Source organism: Babylonia areolata, chromosome 18 (genome assembly GCF_041734735.1).
Source record: "Babylonia areolata isolate BAREFJ2019XMU chromosome 18, ASM4173473v1, whole genome shotgun sequence".
Classification (NCBI taxonomy): Eukaryota; Metazoa; Mollusca; class Gastropoda; order Neogastropoda; family Buccinidae; genus Babylonia; species Babylonia areolata.
The window spans coordinates 42,049,474-42,067,651 of NC_134893.1; the positions used below are offsets into that span (position 1 = coordinate 42,049,474).

Consider the following 18,178-nt stretch of genomic DNA (forward strand, 5'->3'; position numbering starts at 1 on the left):
AGAGACAGAGACAGAGAGGCAGGCACAGAGACGATTTTGTTGAAAGAAGAAGAGGAGCGTACCTGTTTGCATTAGCTGTGTGTATTTAGCGTGTACACGTGGTTAGGACCTCAGTTCAGCTTTCACCAACTATCGCCTCTCCCGCCTCTCTCCCTGCATCTGTCTGTCTGTCTGTCTCTGTCTGTGCCTGTCTCACAGAATCTGTCTCTGTCTCTATATCCATCTCTATCTCTTTGTCTGACTCAAAGACTGTATCTAGATAAGCGTCTCCACATTGCGTTTATGGGAGAACATTACGAAAGGGAGGGAATCATGCGGGTTTGCTGTAACGCGTGCTAAAGCGAACGTGCACCCTCCCCACTACGGACGCCACAACACAAGAATCAGTATCAATATCACTAGCTCAAGGAAGCGTCACTGCGTTCGGTCAAATCCATATACGCTACACCACATCTGCCAAACAGATACCTGACCAGCAACGTAATCCAACGCGCTTAGTCAGGACTTGAGAATAAATAAATAAATAAATAGATAAATAAAATAAAATAAAATAACAAAAATTAAAAAATAATAATAAATTAAATTTAAAAAATAATATAGATAAATACATAAAAATACTACTACTACTAATATTATTATTATTATTTATAAGGCGCAAAATCTTGATGAAGTCAACCACAACGCAAACAAGCCCACACAAAAATGAAATCATGCAATGCGTTTGATGCACGTATTTGTGTTATTCATATGAATGTATATATAAAACAAATAGAAAAGCAACAACATCAGTACTTATTTCCTTCGACCAAGTGTCCACAAGGGCACTGTAAGTGTAGCCACAGTAAATCATTAAACAAAACATCAGGTTCACGTGGAGGCAAGGCATCTCAAAGCCACTCCTGCCAATGTCAAAAACAGGTAAGTTCTCTGTCTCTGTCTCTCTCTCTGTGTCTCTGTCTCTCTCTCTCTCTCCACAAGTGAGCATGCTATATGTACGTGAGCGTACTTGCGAGTAAGCATGTAAACATGAAGTGGAGCAAGTTCTAATTATCATTATATATATATATATATATATATATATATATATATATATAAACACACACACACAAATGTCAGAAGCGAAAAATTGCCCGAGAGTCTTTGGTAAACAACAATGCCACCATAAAAAGTAACTGGGAGCATGCAAATCGTCTGTCCTTTGTGTTTCTTTCACAAAGGTGAAACGCTAGCTGACGCTGGCGGACTGAGGACGAAACGACTTTCAGTACCAATGTCAGCGGAGACCTCGGCAGACTCGTCGCCGGTACCAAGAGGCTGGAACCACCATGTTAACAAACATTTCAACCAATCTAGGGGCAACCAGCTAGGAGTGGTGTTTTTTTGTTTGTTTGTTTGTTTTTTTAAATCATTGTTTGCCTGCATCTTTCCGCATGTCCCACCACTTCGACGCCGTAAATATAGATCAATAATTATCCCCCTTTATTCCAATGCATAACAACATGCCACAAATACAATTCATCCCCCACACCCCCGCACCCTCCACCACATAAACATTATGAAATTACTCAAAGTGTTAACCTATGGCATCCAGTTGGACGCGCCCCATACTATATCCAATGAATTATTTTCCTTTATACGTGGAATTCAGGACATCTTATTGCCCCCCCCCCCCTTCCCTTCACCAAAAAATTAAAGACAAGTGCATCATCTTAACAACAACGACACGAAAATATACATTTCCTCCATAATTTCAACTCCTACCATTTCAAAAATATCGTGCCAAAATTAGATTTCGCTAAAACATGAAAACTCATCTCCCTTGCATATGTTCATAATTTGCACAAGAAATAAATGCTGTGGAAATGACAGTAAAAAAACGAAAATAAAAAATAAGTAGATAAATAAACGTAGCTTCTAAGGAAGAGTCGGACAATAATAATGTAGTAATAGACAACGAAGCACGACGACCAATGCGAAACAAGGCAAAGTAAACAGGTCTGGAACACAAGCTATACCCAGAGCGACGCGAGTTTGGAAACTGACGAAAGCCACTAACTTTTTGAGGCCGTGCACATGGAGAAAAACCTATCCCCGGTGCTGTTAAGTGAGGGGAAAGAGTCTGTTATCTAGGAGACCGCTGACCAAAGCGACTGAAAAAAAAACAACAACAAAAAAAGAAAAAACAAACACACAAAAAATACAACAACAACAAAAACACCTACTTGCCTACTCACAGGTTCTGTTAAAGAACTAACGGAGCTTACAAGAAAAACGAAATCGTACAGAGAAATGCCTACAGTCCCATCTGGCGGACACACGGTCGTTTACAGAAATTGTGGAACCAAATGACAGCAGCCAACTGCTGTTACCAAAAGTCCAGCCCTTCTCCAAGGACTGACTCGCCCCGATTGAAGATACAAAAACAAGTGACGAGGATACGAAATACTAGAATCCCGATCACTTACAATCTTCTTCGTATATATATATATTCTGTTCAGGTGCATGAGACACTTATGAAACATACAACAACACGATCTCTCTCCACACTCGAACACCCAGCCACAAAGAGGAACATGCACCAAGAAAACCTCGTTCGCGAGCACCAGCAGCACACCCGCATCTAAAAGTAAGCCAAGCGACCCACCTGCTTCAGCTAACTTCACCTGCCGTGAGAAAAGAAAAAAAGGGACGATACGGATTCGAACCCTCATCTAGGCAAAACAAATAACAAAAAACACCGCAACCACTGGGTCGTCCGTGACACAGATAGACAGACAGACAGACAGACAGAAACACACACACACACACACACACACACACACACACACACACACACACACACACACACACACACACAGAAAAGGGTTCAGAGAGAGAGAAATAGAGAGAGGTGGGCGGGTGGGGGACTCAGAATCTGATACAGAGGGCGGAGGGGCAAATAAGAAGGGAACTGAGCAAATCAACAGAGTTGCTGACAGCGCTTCGACAAAGAGCTGACAATATCAAAGCTGGGAAGGTCTGAAATCTTAAGTAAGGTAAGCAGATGATGCAAGATCAACACACTGATCAACTCACAGAAATAAAGACAGAGACAGGGAGAGAGAGTAAACGTTACCTCTAGCCTGAAAGGTAGGGCACGAGCCACACCTAAACAGACGAATATCGGCATAATTTCCAAAGCAACTATGCGTATACTTCTTCAGAATGGAACAGGGTCTTTATGGGCTTTAATAGATACAGAAGACTGAACAACATACTGGACTTTTGGTTCATGGCCCCAAGATCAGTCCCCGCCCCCCTTTCATTGCAAAACTGTGACAGTGAACATGTGTGTGCGTATCCGTGTGTGTGGTTGTCGCGGGAGCGCGCGCGCGTGTGTGTGTGTGTTTGTGTGGAGGGGGGTATTGTGGGAACGGAGGAATGTACGTTCCTGTGCGTGCGTGCGCGTGTATGTATGTATGTATGTATGTATTTATGTATGTATGCATGTGTGTGTGTGTGTGTGTGTGTGTGTGTGTGTCTGAGAGAGAATGACTGACTATATAGACATACATATATACATACATACACATTCAGAACGATTGACAACACTATGGCGTGACTGCTTGCTTGCATGCATGTCTGTTAATGAGTGCCCGTGAACTTGGCAATAAGAACCAATGCACACACACACACACACACACACACACACACACACACACACACACACACACACACACACACACACACACACACACACACACACACAGCCAATAGCCGAAAACACTATGACGTCAGGTATATAGAGAGAGATGTTTCCACACCCTTAAAACCCAGCTGACATTCTGATTACATGCACTGTCATCAAGCCAGATTCCGTAATTGATGATCAGTATTATCTGGGGTCTCATGCGTGGCCTGCTTTAGCTTTAGAGTCACGCTATGGTAGTAACTGGTGGTGCCGTGGCCACGAAAGACCTGATGCGTCTGCACAGGAAGCGAGAGAATCTGAGCGCACAGGATCGAATCTTTCATTCAGCAGTTGTTTCTCTCTACTCCACCCTTCGATAGACCTTGAGTGGTGGGTCTGGATGTATTTTGCCAGCCATTTGGATGAGTTAATTAATAGACAGAGGTCCTGCGTTTAGCTTGCTTATTCGCGCTGGCGTAAAAGAATCCTGGGCAACAAGAGATTTGTCTTTGGGAGAATTATGTTAAAAAATAAATTCATGTTGATAGGGGAAAATTATTAAACACTTGCAGGCAGAAAATAGAAGACAAAAATGTGATACTGTTGTGCAAAATTTGTAATACAATGTATCACAATATATTTTATGCCTCTCTCTCTCTCTCTCTCTCTCTCTCTCTCTCTCTCTCTACAGAATTCATCTTGAATCTCTCTCTCTCTCTCTCTCTCTCTCTCTCTCTCTCTCTCTCTCTCTCTCTCTCTCTCGCTGTTTGTGTGTGTGCGTGTGCGTGTGTGTGTGAGTGAGTGTGTGTGTGTGTGTGTGTGTGTGTGTGTGTGTGTGTGTGTGTGTGTGTGTGTGGCTGTGTGTGCATGCTCAAACGTGCGCGCGCGTGTATTTATTCAGTCTGTTATCATTCAAGGCAATCGACTTGAGAAACACCATATGAATATCAGAAAAGTTGAAAACAACCTATTCGGAAAACAAGCTAAAGCAGAAGACGGCACAGCGACACTGATGAATAGTGATCATGACAAGGAAAAAAACCCAACATAATAAATCATAACAAAAGAAATGATTCTTGACAAAAACACAGCAACAATAATAATTACCAAAACAGAAGAAGAAAATAACAATAAAAGCAATATAGCGGTAGTAGCACTAGTAGTAGTAATGGTAGTACAAGGAGAAGGATGAAGAAGAAGATGACGACGAGTTCTAACAGCATGCAGATGTGCCAGACAGACAGACAGACAGACAGAAGCATAGACAGAAACAGACAGGCAGATACATAGGAAGAAACTAGGAGCATAAAGATTAGGGGGGAGAGAGAGACGGGGGGTGGGGGATGGGGTGAAGAGGCAGACAGACAGACAGAGACACAAAGACAGATAGGAACAGAGAGTGAATCAAAGAAGTTCAGGGTAAATGAGAGGAGGGACTCAGATAATTTTCAATTTTCACTTTCAAGGAAGTGTCAAAGCGTGCAAACTGATCCATATACGCTGCTGCACCTCATCTACTGTAACAAACAAACAAAAGAGAGAGAGAGAGAGACAGACAAAGACAGACATTGAGTCCAGCAAAGCAATCCTCTTATCATCATGTATCGTGTTACGATCAGGACAACGCTCTTTCGCTTTCCTCCACACCTCATCAACAATTCACACACACACACACACACACACACACACACACACACACACACACACACACACATCCCCCAACCTAAGCCGGAACTACACGCATGATATGGGCCTCGCCATTCCCTCCCCCATCCACTGCCCCCCCACCCCCCACACTCCTCCACCCCCCACGCCCCTCCCTGTTTAAGTCGTGCCCAGCCTATGGGCAGGGCCAGATAACTGGGAGGTATAAATGGCCCGGCCTTACCCCCCTTGGTGGCAGTCAGACAGGGCCCCCCGCTTGGAACGCCGGATGAGGACAGAGTCACAGCCAGACGGGCAGACATCCAAGACTCACCACCCTAGCGTCGAACAGCGCCACCTTAGCGGTGAATAACGTGACCTGAAAGGCGTCACCAAGTAGGCTGCTCAACGCGACTCAACGCGGATAATTATTATCCTTGGTGGAAAAATTTCGGGCCTTTGACAGCTCACACACACACACACACACACACACACACACACACACACACACACACACACACACACACACACACACGTACATAGGCAGAGCATCTTCTAGAAGCCATCAGCCTTGCCGCTGTCTCTCTCTCTTTATTTTTCCCCCGTCTCTTCACCAAGCCGTGTCTGACAAAGGTTAGTATTGTATTGCATTGTGTTGTGTTGTGTTCATTGGATTGCATTGTATTGTAATTTGTTGCATTGTGTTGTGTTGTGTTGTACTGTGTTGTGTTGTGTTGTGTTGTGCTGTGCTGTGTTGTAATGTATTGTATTGTATTGTATTGCATTGTATTGTATCGTACCGTGCCACACCGCATTGCGTCGTATTGTAGTGTACTCTATTGTATTGAATTGTAGCGTTTTGGACTGGATTGGATTGCAACGCAACGCAACGCAACGGGACAAAATACAGAAAACAGAATGTGTATTCTGCATTGCATTGCATAGTATTGCCTCGTGTTGTGTCGAATTCGTATTACTGATATTCATCACAACATATTTCTCAGTGTGCTGCTCTCTCTGAGGAGTGCACATCACCTCAACGCAGCGCTACGCAAATACAGCCCAAAACATTCTGTTTCCTGTCCGCAAAACGTGCAGAAATGCACGTCTTAGAGCATTGATAGAAAGATGTATATCACCCCTTCAAAGACTAAGGCCTTACTGAATAAGTCACACATGGTTGTGTTGGCCTGGAGGTAACGCGTCCGCCCAGGAAGCGAGAGAATCTGAGCGCACTTGGTGCGAATTTTTCTCCCCCTCCACTAGACCTTGAGTGGTTATCTAGACACTAGTCATTCGGATGAGACGATAAACCGAGGTCCCGTGTGCAGCATGCATTTAGCGCAAGTAAAAGAACCCACGGCAACAAAAGGGTTGTTCCTGGCAAAATTCTGTAGAAAAATCCACTTCGATAGGAAAACAAAAAAATAACTGCAGGCAGGAACAAAATACAAAAATGGGTGGCGCTCTCAATGTAGCGACTCGCTGTTGCTGGGGAGAGCAGCCCGAATTTCACACAGAGAAATCTGTTGTGACAAAAAGAGTAATACAAATACAAACAAGTTTCTGAGTCCTGTTTACAAAACTATCAAAGGTGATTTTTTTTTTTTTTTTTCGAAAGGATTTGCAAGGAATAACCATTTTGATGCCCTGTGTTCATTTACGTGCGCTAAGTAAACACATGAGACCTCGGCCTTTCGTCTCATCATCCAGGACCAACGGACTCGTGGAGGGGGAGAGTAAAAAATGCTGACCGGTGTGCTGGACTCGAACCAGTCGTCACTCCCTTCCTGGTTGGGTGTAGTTACCACTGTGACACTGGTCCAATCGAATTCGTTTACCCATGAAAACGGAGTATGGCTGCCTTCACGGCGGGGGGGTTAAAAACGGTCATACACGTAAAAGCCCACTCGTGTACATACGAGTGAACGTGGGAGTTGCAGCTCACGAACGAAGAAGAACAAGAAGAAGAATTCGATTTTTTTTTGTTTGTTTGTTTGTTTGTTTTGTTTTTGTTTGTTTGTTTTTTTGCTGTTTTTTATGCTCACACCAAACACATTATTACATACACAAGTGCACGAGAAAAAACAATAACTTGATAAAAAAAAAATCAGTAATGCACAAAAAAGGAAGACAAAAAGCATAATAAAAAGAGACCTATCATTAAAAACAGCAACAACAACTGTTTCCCCTCTTTGCCTCACTTGTCCTTTTTTCCTCATTTGTACTTCGAAAGTTTGCACAAAGTGATGGAATGAAGTCGAATTCGTTGGTCAGTTCCTTATAGTCGGTCCCCAAAATAAACATCGTGTTTCCGTGTTTCTTCGTCATTATACCGCGTGAGACTTATTCATTCACTGTTAATAAATTTGTCTTACAATGAGGTGGAACTGCTGACGCTGTTAAGAGGATTGTCGGAATGACGTCATAGGATAAGCTTTTTCTTCTTTTGTTTTTCCCCCCCCCCCCCCCCCCCCCCAAACCAATCAAAAGGACTTAGTTTGCGTGTCAACCTACATGCCGTTGTGACCTTGGCATGAGCACTGATGCAGATTTCCAAATTACGTCATGGCAGGTCGCGACCTTTTTTTTTCTTTTTTTTTTTTTGTTGTTGTTGTTGTTGTTTTTGTTGTTGTTCTTTCTTCTTCTTTTTTTCTTTTTGTTGTTGTTGTTTTGGTGTTGTTGTTTGTTGTTGTTGTTTTTTGTTTTGTTTTTTTGGGGGGTGTTGGTTTTTTTTGTTTGTTTTTGTTCTTTTTTACACAACCTTCCGTGATTTTTTTTTTTTTTTTTTTTTTTATGCATAGAGTGCGTGTTCTAATTCTGTGTTTCGTTGATGTTTGATTACGAAAGCAGAGATTATAACAATAGGGACGAATATTTAAAAAAAACAAAAAAAAACGCTCATCGTCATTATCATCATCAGCAGCAGCAGCAGCATGATAATGAGAATAATAATAATAACCATCATCGTCATCATCATCATGACCCCCGTCACAAGCATGGTCAGCGCCACAAACATTATCACTGTAATCATTAGATATCATGGTCATCATCGTTATCATTCACCACCTCCCACAACATCTCCAAGAACAAGCATCCTTGCAGTCTGATTATGAGGGAAACACGGCGGCAGAACGTTTAGTTTTTCAGCTGTACAACCCCTGCCTTTTTCAGTTCTGCCACAGTCCTTCACTAACAGCCTTAGTAATCTATGGTTTAAAAAAAAAGAACATTAAAATCAAAAACAAAACAAAAAAACACTTCCATTTTAAGCAATCTCAACATGATCAAGGCACACCATTCTACCTTTCCGTATCTGTATCCTGTGTAACAACATACGCTTCTTCTATGCAGTGTGTGTGTGTGTGTGTGTGTGTGTGTGTGTGTGTGTGTGTGTGTGTGTGTGTGTGTGTGTGTGTGACTTTGAGAGGTGTGAAAGCGTAAATTTTATGTACTTATTAACGTCATTCTCCTCTCCCCCTCCTCCTCCTCCTCCTCCTCCTTCTTCTTCTTCTTCTTCTTCTTCTTCTTCTTCTTCTTCTTCTTCTTCTTCTTCTTCTTCATTTCATTATTTTTTAATTACTAATATCATCATAACCATCATCATCATTTTCATTATTTCAAATCGGTATTCAGGCTCCCATCACCATGGCAACGGCCCTGACCACCACCACCACCCCGTCACCGTTGTCCAACACCACCCACATCTACGACACCTACGACCTGTTCATCCACCCCCACTGGAAGCAGTTCCCCCTCATCCCCGAGCACTGGCACTATGCCATCGGCGTCTTCATCACTGTCGTCGGCATCAGCGGCACTTTCGGCAACCTGCTGGTCATCTACATCTTCGGAACGTGAGTGGGAGGTGTCTGGTGACGACAGGGGCTCAGTGTCATTATCAGAATATAATAAATGTATGATCTGAGTAACACAAGTTATGTGAGAAGAAGAAGAAGTAAAGTCTGGCATGCAACATATAGCATAACACACACACACACACACACACACACACACACACACACACACACAAACAGAGTCAAAGCAAAGCCAACCCGTGTTGTTGCTGTTTTCTTTAGAATCAAGGCTTGATGCGTTTTCTGAGAACCAAGCTATGGTTTATGTTTTCTGAGAACCAACCTTTGATGTGTGTTTTCTGATAACTTAGCCTTGCTATGTTTTCTGAGAAGCAAGCCTTGGTGTGTGATTTCTGAGAAGCAAGCCTTGGTGTGTGTTTTCTGAGAAGCAAGCCTTGGTGTATGATTTCTGAGAAGCAAGCCTTAGTGTGTGTTTTCTGAGAAGCAAGCCTTGGTGTGTGATTTCTGAGAAGCAAGCCTTAGTGTATGATTTCTGAGAAGCAAGCCTTAGTGTATGATTTCTGAGAAGCAAGCCTTAGTGTGTGTTTTCTGAGAAGCAAGCCTTAGTGTGTGTTTTGTGTATGATTTCTGAGAAGCAAGCCTTGGTGTATGATTTCTGAGAAGCAAGCCTTAGTGTGTATGATTTCTGAGAAGCAAGCCTTAGTGTGTGTTTTCTGAGAAGGAAGCCTTAGAAGCAAGTCTTGGTGTATGATTTCTTAGAAGCAAGCCTTAGTGTGTGTTTTCTGAGAAGCAAGCCTTAGTGTGTGTTTTCTGAGAAGCAAGCCTTAGTGTGTGTTTTCTGAGAAGCAAGCCTTAGTGTGTGTTTTCTGAGAACCAAATAATGGTGTGCGTGTGTGTGTGTGTGTGTGTGTGTGTGTGTGTGTGTGTGTGTGTGTGTGTGTGTGTGTGTGTGTGTTTTGCTTGTTTTCTATTTGTTTTTGTTTGTGTTTTTTTAGAACACAGCTTTGCTATGTTTTCTCAGAACCAAACCTTGCTATGTTTTCTAAGAACCAATCCTTGGTGTGTGCTTTCAGAACGAAAAGTCTGCGGTCGCCGTCCAACATGTTCATTGTGAACCTGGCCCTCAGTGACATGACTTTCTCGGCAGTCAACGGCTTCCCTCTGCTCACCATCTCCGCCTTCAACAAGCGCTGGTTCTTCGGCAAAGTCGGTGAGTCACTTCACCGTACACAACTGCAGGCTACTGCTTGGTTTTATCCCAGTCAGCAAGTCAGTTATTGTATGCTGTGTGTTCTGACAAAATCAGGAAAGTTCGCCAAATACTTCAACGACCCATTCATTATATATATTTTCCACCCTAAATTTTCGATTTAAAAAACAAGTTGCAAAATTGTAGTGATGTTAATGAGCGGGTGGGCGAGGGGGGTGATCAAATTTAGGTACCAGCATATACTTTGATGAATAGTTTTCATGAGTCACTAGCAAATCCTTTTTTTTCTGATAGATTATAGATGAATCGCAAACGCAGATGCCCGTAAAACATTTCCTTTAATCCTACATAGCAAGCAAAACCTGCAATGCCAAGGAAAGGCCAAACTGAGAAATATCAGAATGGTTTTCATAGATACCAATCCCATGTTATTGTTTTTATTATTGTATACCAAACGTTTATTATACAGTGGTTTATCAAACACGACTGTCATGATATAATTATTGCAAATAGACACAAAGAAGTGGGGAGATACCTTGACGATATACAGTAGCAGTAAACCTTTGACCACAGATGACATCAACTTGGATTATGACCTAGTTCCAGCAAACGCAAATTTCGTTTAGGGGTGACACAATGACACAAAACTATTTAACAAACCAATAACTGCTGTCGTGTCGTCATTGCAGCCTGTGAGTTCTACGGTCTGATCGGCGGCATCTTCGGCCTGATGTCCATCAACACCATGACTGCGATCGCCGTTGACCGCTACAACGTCATCACCAAGCCCATGAAAGCGGCACACAGTCTCAGTTACCGCAAGGCCTTCATCATGATCGTCATGGTGTGGATCTGGAGTCTGGCCTGGACTCTGCCGCCGCTGTTTGGCTGGGGGGCCTACATCCCCGAGGGCTTCCAGACCTCCTGCACCTTCGACTACCTTACGCGCACTGACTACTTCCGGTATGTTCTTTCTCTCTTTCCGGCGCTGACGTGTCATTCCTTTCGCCTTGAGAGGACCTTTCTCTAGCCCTGGCAGTTCATGCCCGTGCCGTAGTTGTTTGATAAACCATGGTGGTTGGATGTCTGACCCGCAGTTGTCCCATTCTCCACTCCACTCCAAAGTTTCTTGATAAACTACCATGCCAGGCCAGCACTGTGATGTGCGCCTATTTTGAACTTGCCGAAAAAATAATTCACTTAGATTTCTTTCGTTTCGAGAAATAGGATAAGCTGATAGACAAAATACAAAATATCGTTTGTTGTTTTCTTTCTCGAACTAGGTGTAGATTGAATTCACTTAGTTTTCTTACGTTCGGAGACATAGGATGAGCTATTAGGAAATATGCGAAATATCATTTGTTGTCTTCTTCCTCGGACTAGATGTTAGAATGGATGTTGAGAAAGGTTGGTCCATGTACACATTATTACTTTGGTTTGTGACGACCCTTTCCCAGGTCCTACATCATGTGCCTGTACATCTGCGGCTTCGCGGTGCCCCTGGCAATCATCCTGTTCTGCTACTTCTTCATCTACCGCGCCGTGGCGGAGCACGAGAAGGAGATGGGCAAAATGGCCAAGAAGCTCAACGCCGCCATGAACCAGAAGAAGAACGACATCAAGACTGCCAAGATCGCCATGACCATCATCCTCACCTACCTCATCTCCTGGACGCCTTACGCCACCATTGCTCTCATCGCTCAGTTCGGGGACGCCTCCCTCGTCACGCCCTTCGTGTCCGAACTGCCCGTCATGTTCGCCAAGGTCAGTTCTTTTCGTTGTTGTTGTTGTCCCAATCATTGCACCGCCTCAGTACCATTACTTTGCACGTGATGCAATTTATCTAAAGAAATGATAAAGTTATTCGTATCTCAGCTTACCTTTCTTAGCCTGACCTTACTTTACCTTTCCTTTATTGTCCTACTTTTCCTTTCGTTTCCTTTCCTTACTTCACCTTCATACCGTACCTTACTTTAACTTACTGTACCTTAACTTACCTCACCTTATACCATCTTATCTCATCTCGATCTGAACTTATCGTACCCTACCTGACCTTAGGTGGCAGAATGCTCATCCTTCCTCCAAAGGAAAACCAAACTGAGCGTCTAGTCATTCGGATCAGACGACAAACCGAGGTCCCGTGTGTGTGCAGCACGCACTCAGTTCACTGAAAAAGAACCCATGGCAACACAAGGTTGTCGTCTGGCAAAAATGTTGTAGAAGAAATCCACTCTGATAGATACACAAATATATCTGCATGCACTTAAGGCCGGAGTACCGTAGTGTTGGGTTAAGTTGGTGCTCAGGCATCGGCCTAACAAATATAGTGTACCGTATACAGATATGTTCCCCCACCAGAAAACGGAGTATGACTGCTCACATGGCGTGGATAAAAACGGCCATACACTTCAAAGCCCAGACGTGTATTCGAGTGAACGTGCGAGTCGCAGCCCACAGACGGAAAACAACAACAACAAAAAGATCTGTCCGAAAGCAGTGACGCCTCCTGAGAAACTAGAGCAAAGACTTCCTGACCTTACCTTACCTTTCCATTCGTTATCTTTCCTTACCTCTCCTTACCTTACCTGATCTTACCTGACCTGGCCTTACATTTCCTTACCTTACCATACCTTTCTTACCTGACATTACCTTACCTTACTTGATCTGACCTGGACTGATCTGACCTTACCTGGGCTTACATTACCTTCCATTACCTAACCTTAGCTTACCTTACCTGACATCACAGCACCTGACCTTACCTTACCTCTCCTTACCTAACCTTAGCTTACTTTACCCGACCTTACCTGGCCTTACATTACCTGACCTTACCTTGCCTCTCCTTACCTAACCATAACTTTCCATACCTTATCCCTTACCTGACCAGACCAGACCTTCCTTACCTAACCTTAGCTTAACTTACCTGATCTTACCTGGCCTTACATTACCTGACTTTACCTGACCTTTCCTTACCTTGTCTCGTCGCAGGCCTCCGCCATGCACAACCCCGTCATCTACGCCCTCAGCCACCCCCGCTTCCGTGAGGTGATCAACACCCGTTTCCCCTGGCTGCTGTGCTGCTGCCGCTACTCGGAGAAGGAGAAGGAGTCTGTTGCCGAGACCAAGACCCAGATGTCCCGTGTGGACAGTGTCACGTCCAACGTTCCTGGCGGGGCCGTGAGCAACTGCAGGTGTGTGTGTGTGTGTGTGTGGGGGGGGTGGGTGGTTGTATTTGCATTTGTATTTCTTTTTATCACAACAGATTTCTCTGTGTGAAATTCGGGCTGCTCTCCCCAGGAAGAGCGCGTTGCCACACTACAGCGCCACCCCTTTCTTTTCTTTTTTTTCTTTTTTTTTTTGTATTTTTTCCTGCGTGCAGTTTTATTTGTTTTTCCTATCGAAATCGATTTACATAATTTTGCCAGGAACAACTCTTTTGTTGCCGTGGGTTCTTTTACTTGCGCTAAATGCATGCTGCACACGGGACCCCAGTTTATTGTCTCATCCGAATGACTAGGGTCCAGACCACCACTGAAGGTCTAGTGAGTGGAGAAAATATCGGCGGCTGAGCCGTGATTCGAACCAACGCGCTCAGATTCTCCCGCTTCCTAGGCGGACGTGTTACCTCTAGACCATTATTCCACAACACTGTATGGGTGGGGTGTGTGTGGGGTGGGGGTTATGTGTGTGTGTGTGTATGTGTATGGATGGGTGGATGGGAAGTGTGTGGAGTGGGGGATCATACGTGTGTGTCGGTGGGGGAATGGGGGGTCATGAGTGGGGGGATGGGGGTTATATGTGTGTGTGTGTTGGTGAGGTGTGTGGGGGATGGGGATCACATGTGGGGGGGTCATGTGTGTGGGTGTGTGGGGGATGGGGGTTATGAGTGTGAGGGGAAGGGGGGTCTATGTGAGTGTGTGTTGGTGTAATAATTATAATAATTAGTAATTCAATAGTTATACAGCGCCGTGCAGAGACAAATCAAAGGCTTTCACATCAGTCATTCACACGTATGCATAACTCCAATCTTGAGAAACTGAAGCCAAGGAAGAGGCACGGGAGGTAGGCTATCTTGGAAAGAGGTGGGTTTTAAGGCCAGACTTGAAAGTCCTTGAGTGCGGAGACCTGACAAAGCGAAAGAGGAAGTTCATTCCAAACGCAAGGTCCACAATACATAGAAAGAACGTCGGCCAACAGTGGAGTATGGATGAATCTGGGTATGCGAAAACAGAGTGGATCCGAAGCCGATCGTAGAGAGCGAGATGGGGTGTAGGGATGAAGGCAGCCTCAGAGATAGGAAGAGGCAGGCAGATTTGGGAATTCATTTATTACATAGAATGCTGATCTTGTACTTTATTCTGTACGAGACTTGGAGTCAATGGAGATGTTGCAAAAGAAGAGAGGGAGTTGTATATGTGTGTGTGTGTGTGTGTGTGTGTGTGTGTGTGTGTGTGTGTGTGTGGCGGGAGTCGGAGGGGGGACGTAACTGAACTGAACTGAACTCCAAATGGCTTTGTTCCATCCCCCTCCACTCCCCACCCCACAGTGAAATGTCCAACCTGAGCGACTCAGTGTACGAAGGCGGGGACCGACAGGTCAGCATGAAGATGAGGTCCATGGGCAACGCTGCGGACAACAGCGGCGGTGGCGGCGGAGCGGATAATAACGGCGCCCTCATCCGGGACATCCTGCAGGCCTTCGTCGGCGTGGTCAACGCCCAGGGGTCCCGCCAGGTCCCTGTCTACCTGCCGCCTCAGTACCTGGCCCAGATGGGCGGACAGGTGCCCGTGGCTGCCGGACAGGTGCCCGTGGGGGCAGTTCCTGCTGGTCAACAGGTAGGCATGACGAGGAAGCCAAGCAAGAGCAGTGCGCTAGAACGCTGCTGTCTGTACTGATCTGTCCTGTCGTAGGTGTGTAGTATAATCACCCTGTGATACACACACACACACACACACACACACACACATATATATATATATATATATATATATATATATGTATGTATATATATATATGTATATATATATATATATATATATATGTATATATTATATGTATGTATGTATGTATGTATGTATACACATATATTTGTACGTATGCGTGCATGCATGTATTTCCACGACCGCAGCTCATACGTAATTATTTTCAAGGCTTAATCTTCTTTATTTTTTTTTTTTTTTTAACTTTTCTTATGCTTTTTGTTGTTAGGAAATTTGGGCATATCACTACAGAACAAAAACGCAAGTGAGCAAACGAAAAAGAAAAAGAAAACCAACAACCAGAAATAGACCATAATCATTTCAATGCATGTTCTCTCTCTCTCTCTCTCTCTCTCTCTCTCTCTCTCTCTCTCTCTCTCTCTCTCTCTCTCTCTCTCTCTCTCTCTCTCAAACTCGTTCTTAAATGTTATAAGGTACTGGTTTAGAATACTACAGATGGATCAAAATAGACTGCCATACATGGCTTACCAGATGATGCTTGGATTAGATTTAAATGGAAAACAGTGTTGGGCTTCTCAAGTTAGAGAAATATTATGTACAACAGGTTTTAATTTTGTGTGGTTGCAACAAGGTGTTGGTGATGTGAAAGGATTTCTTATTACTTTCAAGCAAAGACTTATAGATATCTTCATTCAAGAATGGTCGGGTACTATTAGTGATAGAGACAGACATTCATTCTACAGATTATTCAAAGTGATATTTGAAAAAGAAAAATACATACCAAATGCTGATGAATATTGTTTCAGAGTGACGTTGTCTCAGGCCAGATTGAATGTGCTTCTTTTAAATAATAATGTCAATAGGTACACTGAAAATGATGTTTTAAAGCATTGTCCTTTTTGTCAAGGTGAACTAGAAGATGAATACCATTTGTTTGTTTGTTTGTTCTGTATATATTGATTTACGGACAAAATTTCTTCAAGACTGTTTAAACATGTCTCTTAGTTCACTTCTCCGATCAAACAACAAGCAGAGAAATTCCCATGTATCAAAATTTATTTTCCATGCCATCAAAAGGAGAAATCATATACTCAGACCTAATTAAGTAGAATTAATGTCAAGTCCATGAACATTATAATATCGTGTCGTCTATTCAAGTGTTATAATACCCCTTCCCATGCCCATCTCCAGTCCCCTGGTTTTGAATTGTGGTCCATGGCCAAAGTTCATTCAAACATTTTCGTTCGTTCGTTCGTTCTCTCTCTCTCTCTCTCTCTCTCTCTCTCTCTCTCTCTCTCTCTCTCTCTCTCTCTTCCAGGCGGTGTTCACTATCAACCAGGCAGGAGCGGTGCCCGCTGACACGGTGCCCAACCCACCCCCCGTGCCCGCTCAGCCCGCCACTCCCAGCATGGCCGCTGCTCCCCAAGCCAGCGTCCCAGCAGAGGGCGCGGCGGGAAGCCAGGTCACCACCTCCGCCGAGGTCAACGCGCATGACAACGAGGCCTTCCAGCAAGATTGAAATATTATACGGCAATGGCGGACAGCAACCGATTTTCATTTCTTCGGTTTCTGTATACAGTCAGAGTGGGTGCATCCCATCTACTAGTGAATGGGAGCTTTGTCTAATTATTAGATAAGAAGATGAGATAAGATGAGAAGAACTTACGGAGACATTACACCAAGTGCGGCGAAGTAAACGTTGGAAATTACTTTTCACAAAAATATTAATCTATCAACGGACAATTTCTTTGTTGACAAAGTTACGATTAATAGGAACAAAATTTAAGTATACCACATGTTTTCATTTGAAAAAAGAAACACTCTTTTTTTGTAATTTTAAGATGTAACATGTGAAGAAATAGTGGTGACTGAAAACAAGTTATCGAAGCTATGATAAAGTGAATTAGAAATTCAAAACTTTGATAATAACAATTAACAAAACGTAGTAAGAAAATAACTGTATCGTAACAGATGGAATGAATACGTCCTTTCAGAACACAAAACATGCAGTCAATTTTAGTGTATATCTAAGGGATAATTAAAAAAAGAATTTGTTTTGTTTTGTTTTCCTTTTTCGTCTACCCCATTTCTCGTCAGCCAATGAAGACACATTGCAATCAAAGCGAAAAACATGAGCAATTGTCTGTTTGAAATATCCTCAATCCCATTTCTAAAGCTGGTTTAGTGAAAGACTTTCTTTTATTTCTAGACATAACCAACCGGGTATGGACATGGGTTATCATATGTATTTTGTATTATGCATGGTTATATACAGAGAGAGAAGATGATGGCGGGTGTGCTTGTATAATGATTATGTGGACATGAAAGATCGGAGAACCCTTGACACTAACTCCAACATGCATTGCCGGGAATCGAACCACGAACCTCAAGAATTATCATTACAGTATGCCACTGCTCTGACCACTTGGCCGTCGCGTTCACTTAAAGATGAGATGACCCGATCCAATGTTGTTTGAGGGATTTGAGTTATTTCGGTGTGTTTTTCGTTTTCCTCCACCCCCCCCCCCACCCCCCCGCCTCTTCCCCACTCCCCGTTTATGTATACGCAGGTACACAAGCGCAAATGTCTATATCGCTGAAAAATCCCTTTACTTTTGTGAGAATGTGTTTTAATCTTTGACAGCTTACCCTTATTTATTTTGTTTTATGATGACTTTTCTTTTTGACATTTTTTTTGAGAAGGCTTTTTAGTTAAATCGATGTATGACAGCAATAATGACTCCAACCTGCAATTTAGTTATTGTATACGCTTTGAAATTTTTTATTTCGAGAACGAAAATGTATTGAATGTGTTGGGAATATTATCTATGATTGATGTTGAACGTTTCTTTGTTCTCAGCGGAGGAACATCTGCTCAAAAACTGTCAAATACATGTTC

At 43.3% G+C, this 18,178-nt stretch overlaps 1 protein-coding gene across 1 annotated transcript; it reads left to right on the plus strand.

Moving 5' to 3' along the window:
- The first annotated feature begins 5,822 nt into the window (after positions 1–5,822).
- LOC143291995 (rhodopsin-like) lies at positions 5,823–17,787 on the plus strand. The gene is made up of 8 exons (XM_076602151.1): positions 5,823–5,947; positions 8,951–9,171; positions 10,206–10,342; positions 11,032–11,305; positions 11,800–12,106; positions 13,328–13,530; positions 14,886–15,174; positions 16,598–17,787. Exons 2-8 carry the CDS (start codon positions 8,963–8,965, stop codon positions 16,796–16,798), a joined length of 1,620 nt encoding a protein of 539 aa, XP_076458266.1. The 5' UTR covers positions 5,823–5,947; positions 8,951–8,962; the 3' UTR covers positions 16,799–17,787.
- The last annotated feature ends 391 nt before the right edge of the window (positions 17,788–18,178 follow it).